Source organism: Prionailurus viverrinus, chromosome E2, assembly GCF_022837055.1.
Source record: "Prionailurus viverrinus isolate Anna chromosome E2, UM_Priviv_1.0, whole genome shotgun sequence".
Taxonomy (NCBI): Eukaryota; Metazoa; Chordata; class Mammalia; order Carnivora; family Felidae; genus Prionailurus; species Prionailurus viverrinus.
The window spans coordinates 47,410,164-47,423,123 of record NC_062575.1 but is presented as its reverse complement, the minus strand read 5'-3'; the positions used below and the strand labels follow the sequence as shown (position 1 = coordinate 47,423,123).

Genomic DNA, 12,960 nt, shown 5'->3' with positions numbered 1-12,960 from the left:
TGGGCTGGGAGGGCGCGGAGGGGGTCCAGAGTCCCACCACACTGCTCTCACACACCCTCACTCCCTCTCTGGGGTCAATTTAAAAGCAGAATGATTTCCTATTTCCCACTTGTGGCAGCGGGGTAAGAATCACACGTGGGGGCAGGGTTTCAATGCAGGTTCCTGGGCCCCACCCCAGACTCACTGAACCAGAATCTCCAGGGTCTGGGCCCCAGGGATCCCCATGTGTTACCAGTGCCCCCACAGGTGCTTTAACACACGGGAGATTTGTCTAAATTATGGACAGGAGGACTAAGGCTCGGGGAGACTGAGTCAGGACTGGCAGCGACTGGTCTTTTGAGACCGAGGCCCGGCCTGGGGAGGAAACCCAGCTCTGTTCCCACCCCCCACCCCCAGAGGGGAACCAGGGCTTACGGCGTGTTGAGCACCAGTCGGTCCCACTGCCCCTTCACGTCATCGTCCTCAGGCTGTTCCGTGATGTAGAGGCCATCAAACTCCAGCTTCCGGGCCAGCTCCTTCTCCCGTTTAAAGATCACCAGGGGCACCTACATTGTGCAGGCAGGCAAAGGGGTGGGCGTCAGGCTCCCTAGGAGACCACAGCCTCAGCGGGAGCCAGGAGATCTTGCTGGAGCAGGTGTGAGACCCCACATCAGGGGAGCTTCTCCAGAGCAATCAGGGCAGTAATTGGGGAAAGGTGGGCAGACGGGTCAGGGCTGTGGTGGGAAAAAATCAGGAAAGCCCAGAAGTGGTGCCTGAATCCACGTGCCCCTGTTAGCATCCACGTTATGTCTGAGGCCCCACAGACCCCGCCGGGCCCCACTAAATGCACCAACTGACCAGTATGCAGGAAGTAATATTCCCAGTGAGAAGTTCTGCCTCTTGATCCAGAAATTAACACAGACACAGGACCTGCTCCTCAGCTGTGACCCACATTAGTTCCCTGAATATTAAATATCGTCCTTGCGGAGGCCCCAATCCTGTACCCAGGCCCCCCTTGTCCCAACCACCGAAGGAGATCCCCCCAGCCCCTGCCCTAGACCCTGTCAGCTAGTGGCCCAGCACCTCTCCCTGCTTCACAAGACCATGAACCCCAGAACCACGGCCACGACCCACCTTAAGGCAGTTGTAGCCAATGATGCAGAGAAAGGCCACCAACGTATGGAGTAGGCTCAAGCAACGCAAGGCAGGCTCCATGTAGCCCGTGCTCTCCTCCAGGAAGTAGTACACCATGTTCTCGTCCTCGTCACCCTCCGCCTCCTCGCCGGCCCCCGAGCCCCAGCCAGAGCCGCCGCCAGACCCTGCACCTGACAGGTCCCCAGCTGCTGAGCCCTCCATGTCGTCCTCCCCTGGTGGAGAGTCTGAGACCTGAAGCGGGGGAGAGGTCGGTCAGGGCGGGGACCCTGGTGTCCTGACACCTGCTCTGGCCCACCCAGAACCCACTGACCAGACGAACAGCCCCCATGGCTGAGGTTAGTCGTTGGGGGGTGGGAGGGCCCTGTCGGAGACAATCTCGTTAGGGCTGTCAATCAAGATGGAGGGTGGGTCCAGAACCCTGGCTAGTAAATCAGAGTCCGTCTCCCATTTTACAGAGGAGGATATCGAAGCACAGCGAGGTTAAGCACCTTGCCTCACGTGATGCCACCAGTGAGTGCTAGAGCCAGGATTGTATCCCACAGAAGCCACTCTACAAGACTGCTTCTCTGTCCTGTTATCTAGATCCCTGGCAAGACCCCAAAGGGTCCTTTTGTCCTTTAGGAGGCCTGGTTCTTAGCCCTTTCCTTCCATTCCCTGAGCTGCCCATTTCCTCCTTCCCGCAAATTTCCCTTTAACTTACGAGAAAGCAAAAAAGCTTAACTGAATCAGTGCATGTTGCTGAGAGGCGAAGGTGTGTGCCCAGGGGCACAAGACTGGCAAGTGGCAGAACGGAGCATGGAACTCCAAACCGGTTCCCTGCTCTAACTGCCATACGCAGTCAGGCGTCTGTCCCAGATGCGCCCAGATACCCACACACACTCCCATGCGGGTCCCAAGATCCAGATGTCCAGGCAGAACCCACCTCGGAACCCCCAATCCCACACCTTGTCCCTTCACTGCGGGGGCCCTGGGAACCTGGTAGGGGCAGAGTCACCCCCCTCCCCCAGCCCAGGTAAGCGTCTGATTCTCCCGACCCCTCGTGACGAGCACCTTATAAAACAGCAAGATGAAGTTGATGGCGAATGCCAAGAAGAGGGCAAGGAATCGCAGGGTGTAGAAGTTCCGGGAGAGGTAGTTCTAAGATGAGGAGAGAAAGAGAAAGAGCTCACGCTCCACCTTATTCCCTGGAGAATTCACCCCATCATCCACCCACAATCCGAAATCTGCTCTCACAACCTCCTAGTCATTGAGTGCTTACTGTATACCAAGACCTGTGCTAAGAGCTTTATACGCATGAAACTTGTGTAGCTCTTACCACACCCCTAACGGAGTGAGCACAGCAGATATACCCATTTCACAGATGAGAACACCGGGACTCAGGGAGGCAAGATGTCTTGCTCAAGAGCACACAGCCAAGAAGCAGCAGACCTGGGGTTTGAGGCCAGGCACTCAAGCTCCAGAGTCCACACTCCCAACTTCTCTGCTATGCCGCTTCCTGTGTGAGGCCGCCCTGTCTTTACCCCAGGCAGAGGGCAGCTACTTCTCTCTCTCCCTCCCTCTTTTTCTCTCCATCGTTCTTCCTGTTCCTCGTTCTTCCCATGCATCCTCACTGGACCACCTTCCTTCCAACATGTTTCCTTCAGCCCCTCAGGTCAGGTTGGGCCTGGAGAGGAGGCGGGACAGGCAGAGCCCTGAGCCCTGTCCTCCCAAACTCCCTCTCTTCTTCCTGGCCTGGATGAGGAGATGAGTTCTACCCCCCCCCCCCCCCCCGAACAGGAGTGGCTGGGACTGGTGTGGTGGCTCTGACCCGAAGGCCAAGGGCCAAGAAACAGGTCATGGTGGGAGGAACGGAACCATGGCCTTGGCTGGATTTAGCTCTGGATGGCAGATGGGGGTGGGAAGCCTAGGCAGGGGGCCCCAGATGAGCAAAGTGTGGAGGTTGGAATAAAGATCTTGAACAGAGAGAGGCCGCCTGAAATGCTGTCCCGTCACCAGGTCCTGACTCTGTCTGGGGACATCTCTGCCCTCAAGCCAGCCTGGCTGCTTCTGAGAGATGAGCCTGGCACGGGTGAGGGTGGGGACGGGAGGTGAGGGGGGGGGGAGTGTCAGCAAACCCCTGCCGGGTCCTCACCAAGAACTTCACCCTCTGCACTTCCAGTTCTCCCCAGAATTCCAAACCCCCGCCTCCAGCCTCCTCCTTCTTTGGAGGGGGCAGAGAAGGTGCTGTCTTCTTGGGGGGCTCTGGTGGGGGTTCGGGGACTTCTTCCTTCTCCCCATTCTCAGCACTGCAGGGCAGGACACAGAGAGAGTGAGGAGGTGCCTGGGAAATTCATTCATTCGTTCAAAGCCATGCACTGGGGACACAGTGATGGGTCACTGCCCTTCCATGGGGCTCAGTCCAATGGGGGTACAGACTGGTCACCAGGCAGCGGTGGCCCAGATGGTCAGGGCCAGGATGGGGGAGGCTCGGGGTTTTGTGGGGGCCCAGAAACACCTCTTTGACTTGATGGTGGGGGATGTGTGTCAAGGCAAGCTTCCTGGAGGAGACACGCGAGCCAAAATGGAAAAGAGGAGGAAAGCAGCTGAACATGGGAGAAAGTGTTCCAGGCCGAGGGAACAGCCCACATGAAGTCTTGGGGGCAAGACAGGAATGCTTGTTTCCCCGCTCCCTTTCAGAGGCGCTCCTCTGGCCCTGGCCTGGGCTGGGTGATGCTGAGGACACGGTGCGACCTCAGGAGACTCCTGATCCAGGAGGGAAGCGGTGCTAGAGGGTGGGCCCCTTGGACTCCAAGGCCACTCACTCGGCTTTCTCAGGCTCCGGCTCCGGCTCCGGCTCGGGCTCTGGTTCTGGAGGCAGCTCCTCTTCCTCTCCATCCACCTGGCGGCGGGGCAAGCATCAGGGTGGAGCCCCCACCCCAAGTGCCTCTCAGAGCTGATCTGCCTGTTCCTGCCTGTGTCCCTTCCCGGTCATGTCCCCTAGACAATCTACGTTTTACTCTCCTCCCATCAGAAGAGGGATTGAGTCTCATTTTCCAGAGGGGACACTGAGGCTTAGAGAAGTGGACCGCTTTGTCAAAGCACTGTGCAGAGTCGGCCTGACTCCGAGTGGAGCTCTGGTTCCCCAGGGCTTCCCATCCCCCTGACACTGCACCCCCATGGCGCTCCTGGCGGGAGGGCCTGAGGATGTAAGCCCTCACAACCGTCTGTCTCTGTCTGAGGGGCTTTCCCAGTGTCCCTGACCCTGTGCCGGGTTGTTCTAGTTCCTGGTCCCCGTTCCCCTCTAATTTGGCTTCTGGGTCTCTGCTCTCTCTAACTCCAGATATCTTTCTCTCTCCCAGAAATACTACCTGTTTCCCTGCGAGCCTTTCTCCAAGTCTCCATCTGAGTCCACGTCTCCGTGTGTCTCTCTATCCCTTGTCTCTGCGTGCCTGTCTCTCAGGTTCTCTCTCCTCCCTCTGTCTCTGAGTCTCCCTCCCGGGCTCGTCCTCCCTCTCAGCCCCGATGTCTCCAAACCACCCCCGCTCCCCCGCCCCCCCCCCCCCCCCCGGGACCCCGCCGGCCTTCTCACCCCCAGCTTCCTCTTGATGATGGGGGAGCCCTCGGGCGTGGGAGGCTCCGCCGGCGTCGTGTCGCCCATGTCCCCGAGGCCGCCCGCCCCTTCGGGCCGGAAGGGGCCCCCCTCGGCCACGGCCACGGCCCCGTCGGCGCCTCCCGGGACCGCCTCGTGCGCCGCCGCCTCCTCGTCGCCCGCGCCCTCCGCCTCGTCGCCCGCGCCCTCGCCCGCGCCCTCGCCGTCCGCCTCGCCACCGGGCCCGGCTGGCTGCTCGCCGTGCACCTCGTCGCCCGTGGGGTCGGGCATGCCCGCCAGGAGCTCGGTCACCGTCACCTTCTTGGCGCCCTCCACGAGGCCGCCGCCGAAGAGCGAGCCCCAGAGCAGGCGCAGCGCGCCCGCCGCCGCCCCCGCGCCCGCGCCCGCCGCGCGCGCCGCCGCCGCCCAGAGCAGCGCGCCCACCGCCGCCGCCGCCTCGCGCGCCGTGAGCCGCCGCAGCCGCCGCACGCGCCGCCGCAGGCTGCGGTAGCTGAGGCCGCGCAGCGCACGCGCAGCCGCCGCCGCCGCGCGCGCCGTCACGCCCGCCGCCGCCGGCCCCGCCGCGCCCTCGGGCCCCGCCGCGCCCTCCTCCGCGCCGTCCGCCGCCGCCGCCGCCTCGGCCGCGCCGTCGTCCTGGTCCTCCTCGGGCTCGCCCTCGGGCTCGGAGATCTGCGCGGCGATCTGCATCTCGAAGATGGTGTCCTCGCAGAAGCTCACGAAGAGCTCCATCTTCTCGGACTCGCCGCCCTCGTTGACCACGTCGAAGATGAACTGGCGCTTGGACTCCTTCACCTGCGCGCGGGACGGGGCGCCGCGGGGTGAGCGCGGTGGGGGAGGGGGGGCGCAGCGAGCATTCCCCGCAGGTGAACTCGTTGCATCCTCGCACACACTCCCGGACAGAGGGGCTCTTAGCCGCATTTCGCAGATGAGGAGACGGGGGCCTAGCGAGCCGCGTCCTGGGGGTGCCGCAGCCGAGAGGTGGCAGGCGACTCGAGTTCCCCCACAGGCTGGCTCCAGAATCAGTGTTACCCGCCCCTTCGAGGGACGGAGCGTAGTGGTTGAGGGCCAGAGTTCCGCAGCCCGCCAGCCTGTCTGGGTTCCAATCCTGATTCTGCCACCGAGTAGCTGGGCGATTTGGACGGAACTCTCTGGGCCTCAGTTTCCCTCTCTGTAATGGGGGGGGGGATCATCGTAGGACCTCAGGTACAGGGTTGGGGTGAGGATTCAATGAGTTCATAGATGCGGAAGGATTAGAACAGCGCCCGGTGCCTAATAAATGTCACATAGTGCTTCGTGTTATTATATGGCTGCAGAGCACTGGAGGTCCGCGGCCGCGGGCATGGACTCTTGACCGGAAGGAGAAAGTGGGAATGGGAGGGGGTGAGCAGGCAGAAGTGGGTGTTTGGAGGAGTAACGCTAAGAGAAAGAGTGTGCACGTGGGCAGCACGTGAGAGGCAGGAGGTGGGGGCGGGGGGGGGGGGGGAGGTAGGAGGAGCTCCCCACAGCGTGTACAGGAGTGCGAAGGGCCCGCGGTGAGTCGGGGCTTCCTGCGGACGCGGGGATGCGGCAGACATCCTGGGGCAAGGATGGTGCAACCACCTTCGTGCCAGATCGGAGGTGGTGGGGAGTATACAGTCGTGTCCCAAGGGACACAGGCGACTGTGCAAAATGTCCAAGCGTCCTGTGGAGTACGCGAGGGGGCACCAGGGGTTAAGGGAGGAATCGCGTGGCAGTACGGCAGGCTGTGGGGAAGCATGCGACCACCTGGGGCTCCAGTGTGCACGTGGACGTGGGCACACAGGCCAGCCACGCAAGGGCCCGGGGCCCAAACCGGAGGGTAGTGCCATTGTGGGAAGTATCAGTGCCCGTGAGGCAGGCATGAGTGTGCAGGGGGGACCGGAGAGTCGGTGCAGTAAGGCCTGGAATATGAGGACGGGGTTCAGCGTGGAACATGAGCCCAAGTGGGCTCCAGCCGGGTGTCAGACAGGAGGGGCCCAGTTTATGAGGAGGTGATGGGCGTGCAAGCCTCATGGGCTACAAGGAGGAGGTGGGAAGGGGTGTGCAAGAGCATGTGGGAGGAACATGCAGGTGAGGAGCAAACGGGAAGTGTGAGTGTAAGGGAAGTGCAGTGTGTGTGAGCAGGAGGGCCACCAGGGCAACAGAGGCAGGGCTGGAGGCTGAGGGTGTGTGAGGACACGTGGGAATGGGGGAGAGAGGGAGAGAGAGAAAGGGAATGGGAGCTACATGCAAGCTAAGTGGGAGGTGGGCTGGAGGCCTGCCAGGGCCACACGAGTGTACTCTTGGGGCAAGTGAGTGTGTAAGCCACATTCAGACAGTTGTAGGTGGGCACATGAGAGGCTGAGATGGGGCACATCAGGCCAAGGAGTAAGCCTGCCATCGGGGACACTCAGGGGCTCTTGTGGGTGAGCCGGAGGGTGGTCGGCGTGTGCATGTGTGATCGTGGGCACGCCAGGGCCACAGAGAGGGCAGGCGGGGGTGAATATGTGAGGGGTGGGCAAGCATATGGTGTGCCAGGACTTATCCTGGGGGCGAGCGTACAAGAGATGTGCACCCACATGTGGACTCCAAATAAATGGACATCGTGTGACAGGACCTCAGAGAGCACATGGGGTGACTGGTGAGGGGCAGACCAGCATGACAGGGCATCCCAGAGCCCCCAGGGTGAGTGTGCAAAAGAGTGGGCCCGGGTAGGCCAGGGCCGAGAGAAGGCACACCGGGGGCTGGTGGCAAGGTGAGCAAAGGGTGTATAACCACGGATAACCAAAGTGTTCCAGTATGCGACAGTGCGGGTGTGGTTGCAACAGAACTGTAAGGACAAGCTAGAACTCCTGGGGTGAGCGTGCAGGTGGCAGGCACGGCGTTCAAGCCTGCGAGGGCACAGCGACGCTGCTGCCTGTAGGAGGGGCGTACATCCGTGTGTGGGCGAAATCTACAAGAGGTGGGCAGGGGAGACCCGGGGACGTGCAAGGGCACAGCAGGGCCCGTGAAGTGTGTACAAAAGGGTGGGCATGGGCTTGCGTGAGCAGAGCAAGGGCCCTCAGGACCTGCACAGCGGATGTACAAAGCGGGTACACCCTTGTGGGGTCCCGGCGTGCGAGGAGCATGCGCCGAAGCCCGAGGAGGCAAGCATGCACGTGCGCGGGCCTGCCCACCTGAGGCATCTCCCACTGGGTGCGGTTGGTTTCCGAGATCTCGAAGTAGATACGCTCGATGCGGCGCGAGGCGCCCATGATCTCGATGCGGCCCAGGTAGGGCCGGAAGTACTCCAAGATGCTCTCCGCCAGCTCCAGGAAGTTGCGCAGGCGCGGGTCGTGGGGCACGTGCTCGGACAGGTTGGTCAGCAGCACCGCCACGTTGAAGCCGATGTCTCGGGCTGGCTCCTGGAAGCGGTTGGCGAACTCCTCACAGTTGATCATCTCGTTCTCATCCGCTTCGGAGCAGGAAAGCAGGAACTGGATTTCGGGGCCCGTGAACTGCTTCTGGCTGTCCATAGCCTGGGAGTGGGCAGGGGTGAGCCGGGGGGTAGGTCAGAGGGGTGCCCTGGGGAGCCACAATGTGGACTTTTCGTAAAGACAGAAGATTCCAGAATCACAACCAGCACCCAAGGCTGAAACCCGGCAGTTTGGTACAGACCGGGCGGAACCAGCCATTCAAATACCGAAATCCTGCATTTCCGCAAAGCTGAGCCCCCATCCACTCCTTTTTCAGAGATGGTAAGGTGTGAATTGGCGAAACTCAGCTCTTGTGTCGTAATTGGTAAAGAAACGGTGCCCCAGGCTCTCCATGTGGCATCCTGGTTTGGCCTGCTGTCTACCCTCCCCACTTGATGGCACCTGTGGGCTACACCGGAGGCTCTCTGGGACACTGTGGCTGCAGCTAGGTCTGTCCACTTGGGGTCAGGGAGCAGGAAAAGAATGGAGCTGCAGCATTTCCCTCCCTGGTTTCCTCCCTGTGCTGGCCGTGTGCCTCCTTCAAAAGTGAGCAGCCCTTGTAGGTAACTACTCTCTCCTCCAGGCCAGCCCCTTGAGGCTAGGGCCCGGCTAATACATGCCACCCCCACCCCACACCTTCCCCAAGGCCCTTTTGTGCTGTCCCCACCCCTTTCCAGCAACTACAGGATGGATGGATGACACCGTGGAGGGCTCTGAATTTCAAATGGGAACAGTCATGTGCCCGTCACCCCAGAAGTAACAATTGGTCAGGCTGACACATTCTTCAAATTCTACATACTTAAGAGCTAAAACATTGCAGGTATGATTGGAGCCTTCCGTGCAATTTTGTTCCATTCCCCTCCCCCCACCCCAGCCCCGCCTTCTCCCAAAGTAACCCCTATCCTGGAGTTGATGGATCCTTGCAAACATGTGTCAATACTTCTACTATCTATATCCTGGCATTCTGTCACAAAAATACATAGTATCCAAGGGGCGTCTGGGTGGCTCAGTGGGTTAAGCGCCAACTTCCGCTCAGGTCACGATCTCACGGTTAGCGGGTTGGAGCCCCGCATCATGCTCTGTGCGGACAGCTCAGAGCCTGGAGCCTGCTTCAGATTCTGTCTCCCTCTCTCTCTGCCCAACCACTTGTGTTCTGTTTCTGTCTGTCTCTCAAAAATAAATAAAATGTTACCAAAAATAAAAAAAAATACATAGTATCCTGTGCACTTTTTTAATTTAAAAAATTGCTATTATAATCCTGTAATTTGAAACTTGCTTTTTTCACTCAACTGTATATTTTCAGGATATATGCATGTTGATACATGGATCAAACAAATACATTTTTACTGCTGTGTGGTATTTTTTTTAAATAAATGTAACACTATATATTCTCCTGATGGTGGACATTTAGGCTGTTTCCAGATTTTTACTTTACAGACCCCACTTTCATTGAACATTCTTGTGCTTTGATCTCTTATGTCCTTTTTACAAGAGGTTCTCTGGGGCACTTTTTCAAATGTTTTGACTGCACCCACAGTAAGGATGCATTTTGCAGTGTGGCTCAAAAAAAAAGGGGGTTCATGACACAATTCTGACTTTCGCTATGCAACACTGCAGTGTTCTGTTTTATTTTTAAAGATGCTGGTCACGACTTAACTAAATGAATTTCATGCCCCACAGATGAATTGCAGCATGCAGTTTGAGAAATTCTGCTCTGGGGTATGAACAGAAGCGAAATTTTCTGGCTCTAAAAAGTGCTTTGTAGCCAAGAACTTTTGCAAAATGCTTTCTAAATGAGTAACACGCTTTGCAAATGATGAAGGGTTCTAGAAACCACAGAGCCTGGAGACATAATCACACAGGAACTCCTCACCACGTACCTTCGCCCCCCCCCCCCCACCTGCCTCCTCCCCTTATGATGCGGAGTGACACTGTCCCTCTTAAAACGCCCCCTCCCTGGGGGGGGGGGTCTGGAATTTCATCCCCTCCATTCGGTCTTGGACTCTGCTCCTGTGATCTGTGGCTCTCTTTGTCCTCATCCATTTGAACGCTCCCCTTCTTTCAAAATACCTCTTTTCTCTGATTGTTATCAGTTTCCTATGCCGGAGTCCCCCTTTCTTCCAGACTTCTAAAGGTTGGGGGGCACCAGGCCTGGAATCTGCACCCCTTTCGTGAGATGTACACTCCCCACGGAGATATTATTGAGGCCCAGGGCTCTAAACACTATCCCGCACCAATAACTGCCCAGTTTCCGTCTCAGCCCTAACTTCTCCCCAGAATCCAGACACTTACAGCTGAAGCCCTACCTGACATCTTTTTGTGGATCTCTACCCTAACCTGGAAATGGCCCAAACTGAACTCTTGATTTCAAAACCTCTCCCCCACTGTCTTAGCCATTTCAGGAATAGCATCGCTACCCACCCAGCTGCTTAAGCTTAAAATCTTTGAGTCACCCTTCATTCCTCCTTTTTATCTCACCACCCACACCCGATGCATCAGCAAATCTGTCAGCTCTGCTTTCACAGATCTAGAGCCCACACACACTTGCCCCCTCCCTGTCCCCGCACTGGTTCTGTCCCCCATTGTCTCCCACTGGCCTCTCACAGCAACCTCTTCCCTGACCTCCCCGTTCCCCGTCAAGCCACTGTCTGTCCCCACACACAGCCAGGGGAAGCGGATAAACATCTAAGGACACGCTCCTCCCCGCTCAAAGCTGTCCCTTGACTCCATCTCATTCACGTTAAAAGTCTGAGTCTCCCCTGCAGCCAACCAGGCCTTGCGTGGCTTGCTGCCTCCCACCCCTTCCCTGTTCCCCAGCAACAGCCCTCTCCGGTCACGCTGGCCTCCTCGCCACCCCTCTGGTTCCCACCATACAGCATTTACACTCCCTGTCCCTTTATCTAGATGTCACAACCTCCCCCACCTCCACATGGTACATTTCAGCTCTCAGCTTCAATGCTTTTTTTCTGGAAAGGCCTCCCCCTGATCACCCCGTTTACAGGGTTTACTCCACCCATGCTCTCCCACATGCCACCCCGCTCATTTCCTTCAGGCTTCAGATTATAACCCGGAATTATTTTGTTTATTTAGTTATTTTCATCTGCCCCTTCCCACTGGGCCATCTGCTCTGAGGGTGGGATCTCTGTCTGTTTTGCTTGTTGTTACACAGAGTAGATGCTCAGTACATATTTGTCAAGTGACCTTAGCATCCTGGAAACAGAGAAGAGTTTTTACCTTTTATAATTTTTGAAAATTCCAAAGTCCTTTTAAAAATCCTGAACTTGCTTATTATTATTTTTAATGTTTATTCACTTTTGAGAGAGAGAGAGAGAGAGAGAGAGAGCGTGAGCAGGGGAGGGGCAGAGAGAGAGGGAGACACAGAATCCAAAGCAGGCTCCAGGCTCTGAGCTGTCAGCACAGAACCTGACGTGGGGCTTGAACTCATGAACAGCGAGATCATGACCTGAGCTGGAGTCGGACACTTAACTGACTGAGCCACCTGGGCGCCCCTATTATTATTATTTTCTTTAATTTTTTAAATATTTATTTATTTTATTTATATATATGGAGCGTGAGCAGGGAAGGGGCAGAGAGGGAGAAAGACACAGAATCGGAAACAGGCTCCAGGCTCTGAGCTGTCAGCACAGAGCCCGATGCGGGGCTTGAACTCATAGATCGTGAGATCATGACCCGAGCTGAAGTCAGACGCTTAACCAACTGAACCACCCAGGCGCTCCACCCCTATTATTTTTTAAATGTTAATTTATTTATCGTGAGAGAGACTGAGAGAGCTCAACCAGGAAGGGGAGGGGCAGGAAATTCCAAGCAGGTTCTGTGCGAGGTCAGGACAGAGCCCCATGTGGGGCTCGAACTCATGAAACTGTGAGATCACGACTTGAAAAGTCAAGGGCTGGACACTCAACCGACTGAGCCACCCAGGTGCCCCTAAACCACAAAGAAACTGAAAAACATGTGAAATACAGAGGTTTGTAAAGTGCTTGGGAATCACATGATGCTTTGTGTGTAGGAAACATATTTCCTAAAATCTAAATGGTCAAACTCTTAGAGATGAGAATATTGTCATTTTGCAATCTCGCAAGCACTAATGTGTCTGCGTGTTGAACATCAGGAGCTGCTGACCTCACCGAAGGAGAGATACCAGGAGAGGATGTGCCTCCTGAAAAGCGAATGGTGCCCCACAGAGGATGCGCTGGCAAAGCAAACAAATATACCCAAACGTGAGTGTGATGGGCTTCTTGACCCGTCTCAGTTTACAGGAAACACAGGGGAAGGAGGAACATGTTACATGACACTACAAGGTTGCTTCAGCCAGATCAAAACTGTGGGAAACTCTACAAACGGGACAGGCACTTTGTAATGATAGCCAAGGGCCGCGTGCATCTGCTGAGCCCTTGGATCACGGCCGGTGCAAACTGAGATGTGCCGAAAGCATAAAATACATACTAGACCTCAAAGACTCAGCATGAGAAAAGAGTATAAAATACTGGATAACTTTTTCTATTGACTACATGTTGAAATAATGTTTTGGATATACTAGGTTAAATAAAATATATTGTGGGGGCGTCTGGGTGGCTTCAGCTCAGGTCATGGTCTCACAGTTTGTGGGTTCGAGCCCCGTGTCAGGTTCTGTGCTGACGGCTCAGAGCCTGGCGCCTGCTTCGGATTCTGTGTCCCCCTTCCTCTCTCTCTGCTCCTCCCCCACTCACACTCTGTCTCTCTCTCTCTCTCTCAAAAATAATAAACATTAAAATTAAAAAATATAGG

At 56.8% G+C, this 12,960-nt stretch overlaps 1 protein-coding gene across 8 annotated transcripts in view; it reads right to left on the bottom strand.

The window, feature by feature from the left end:
* Window positions 1-12,960, bottom strand: part of RYR1 (ryanodine receptor 1) — a 132,406-nt gene that overhangs the window by 7,344 nt on the left and 112,102 nt on the right. For all 8 annotated transcript variants that reach the window (XM_047835988.1, XM_047835994.1, XM_047835990.1 and 5 more), the window contains 7 exons: window positions 7,897-8,238; window positions 4,703-5,515; window positions 3,936-4,012; window positions 3,266-3,419; window positions 2,185-2,271; window positions 1,114-1,365; window positions 415-545 (listed from right to left, as the gene is read on the bottom strand). In XM_047835988.1, the coding sequence (XP_047691944.1) occupies window positions 415-545; window positions 1,114-1,365; window positions 2,185-2,271; window positions 3,266-3,419; window positions 3,936-4,012; window positions 4,703-5,515; window positions 7,897-8,238 (1,856 nt within the window). The remainder of the gene's footprint in view (window positions 1-414; window positions 546-1,113; window positions 1,366-2,184; window positions 2,272-3,265; window positions 3,420-3,935; window positions 4,013-4,702; window positions 5,516-7,896; window positions 8,239-12,960) is intronic.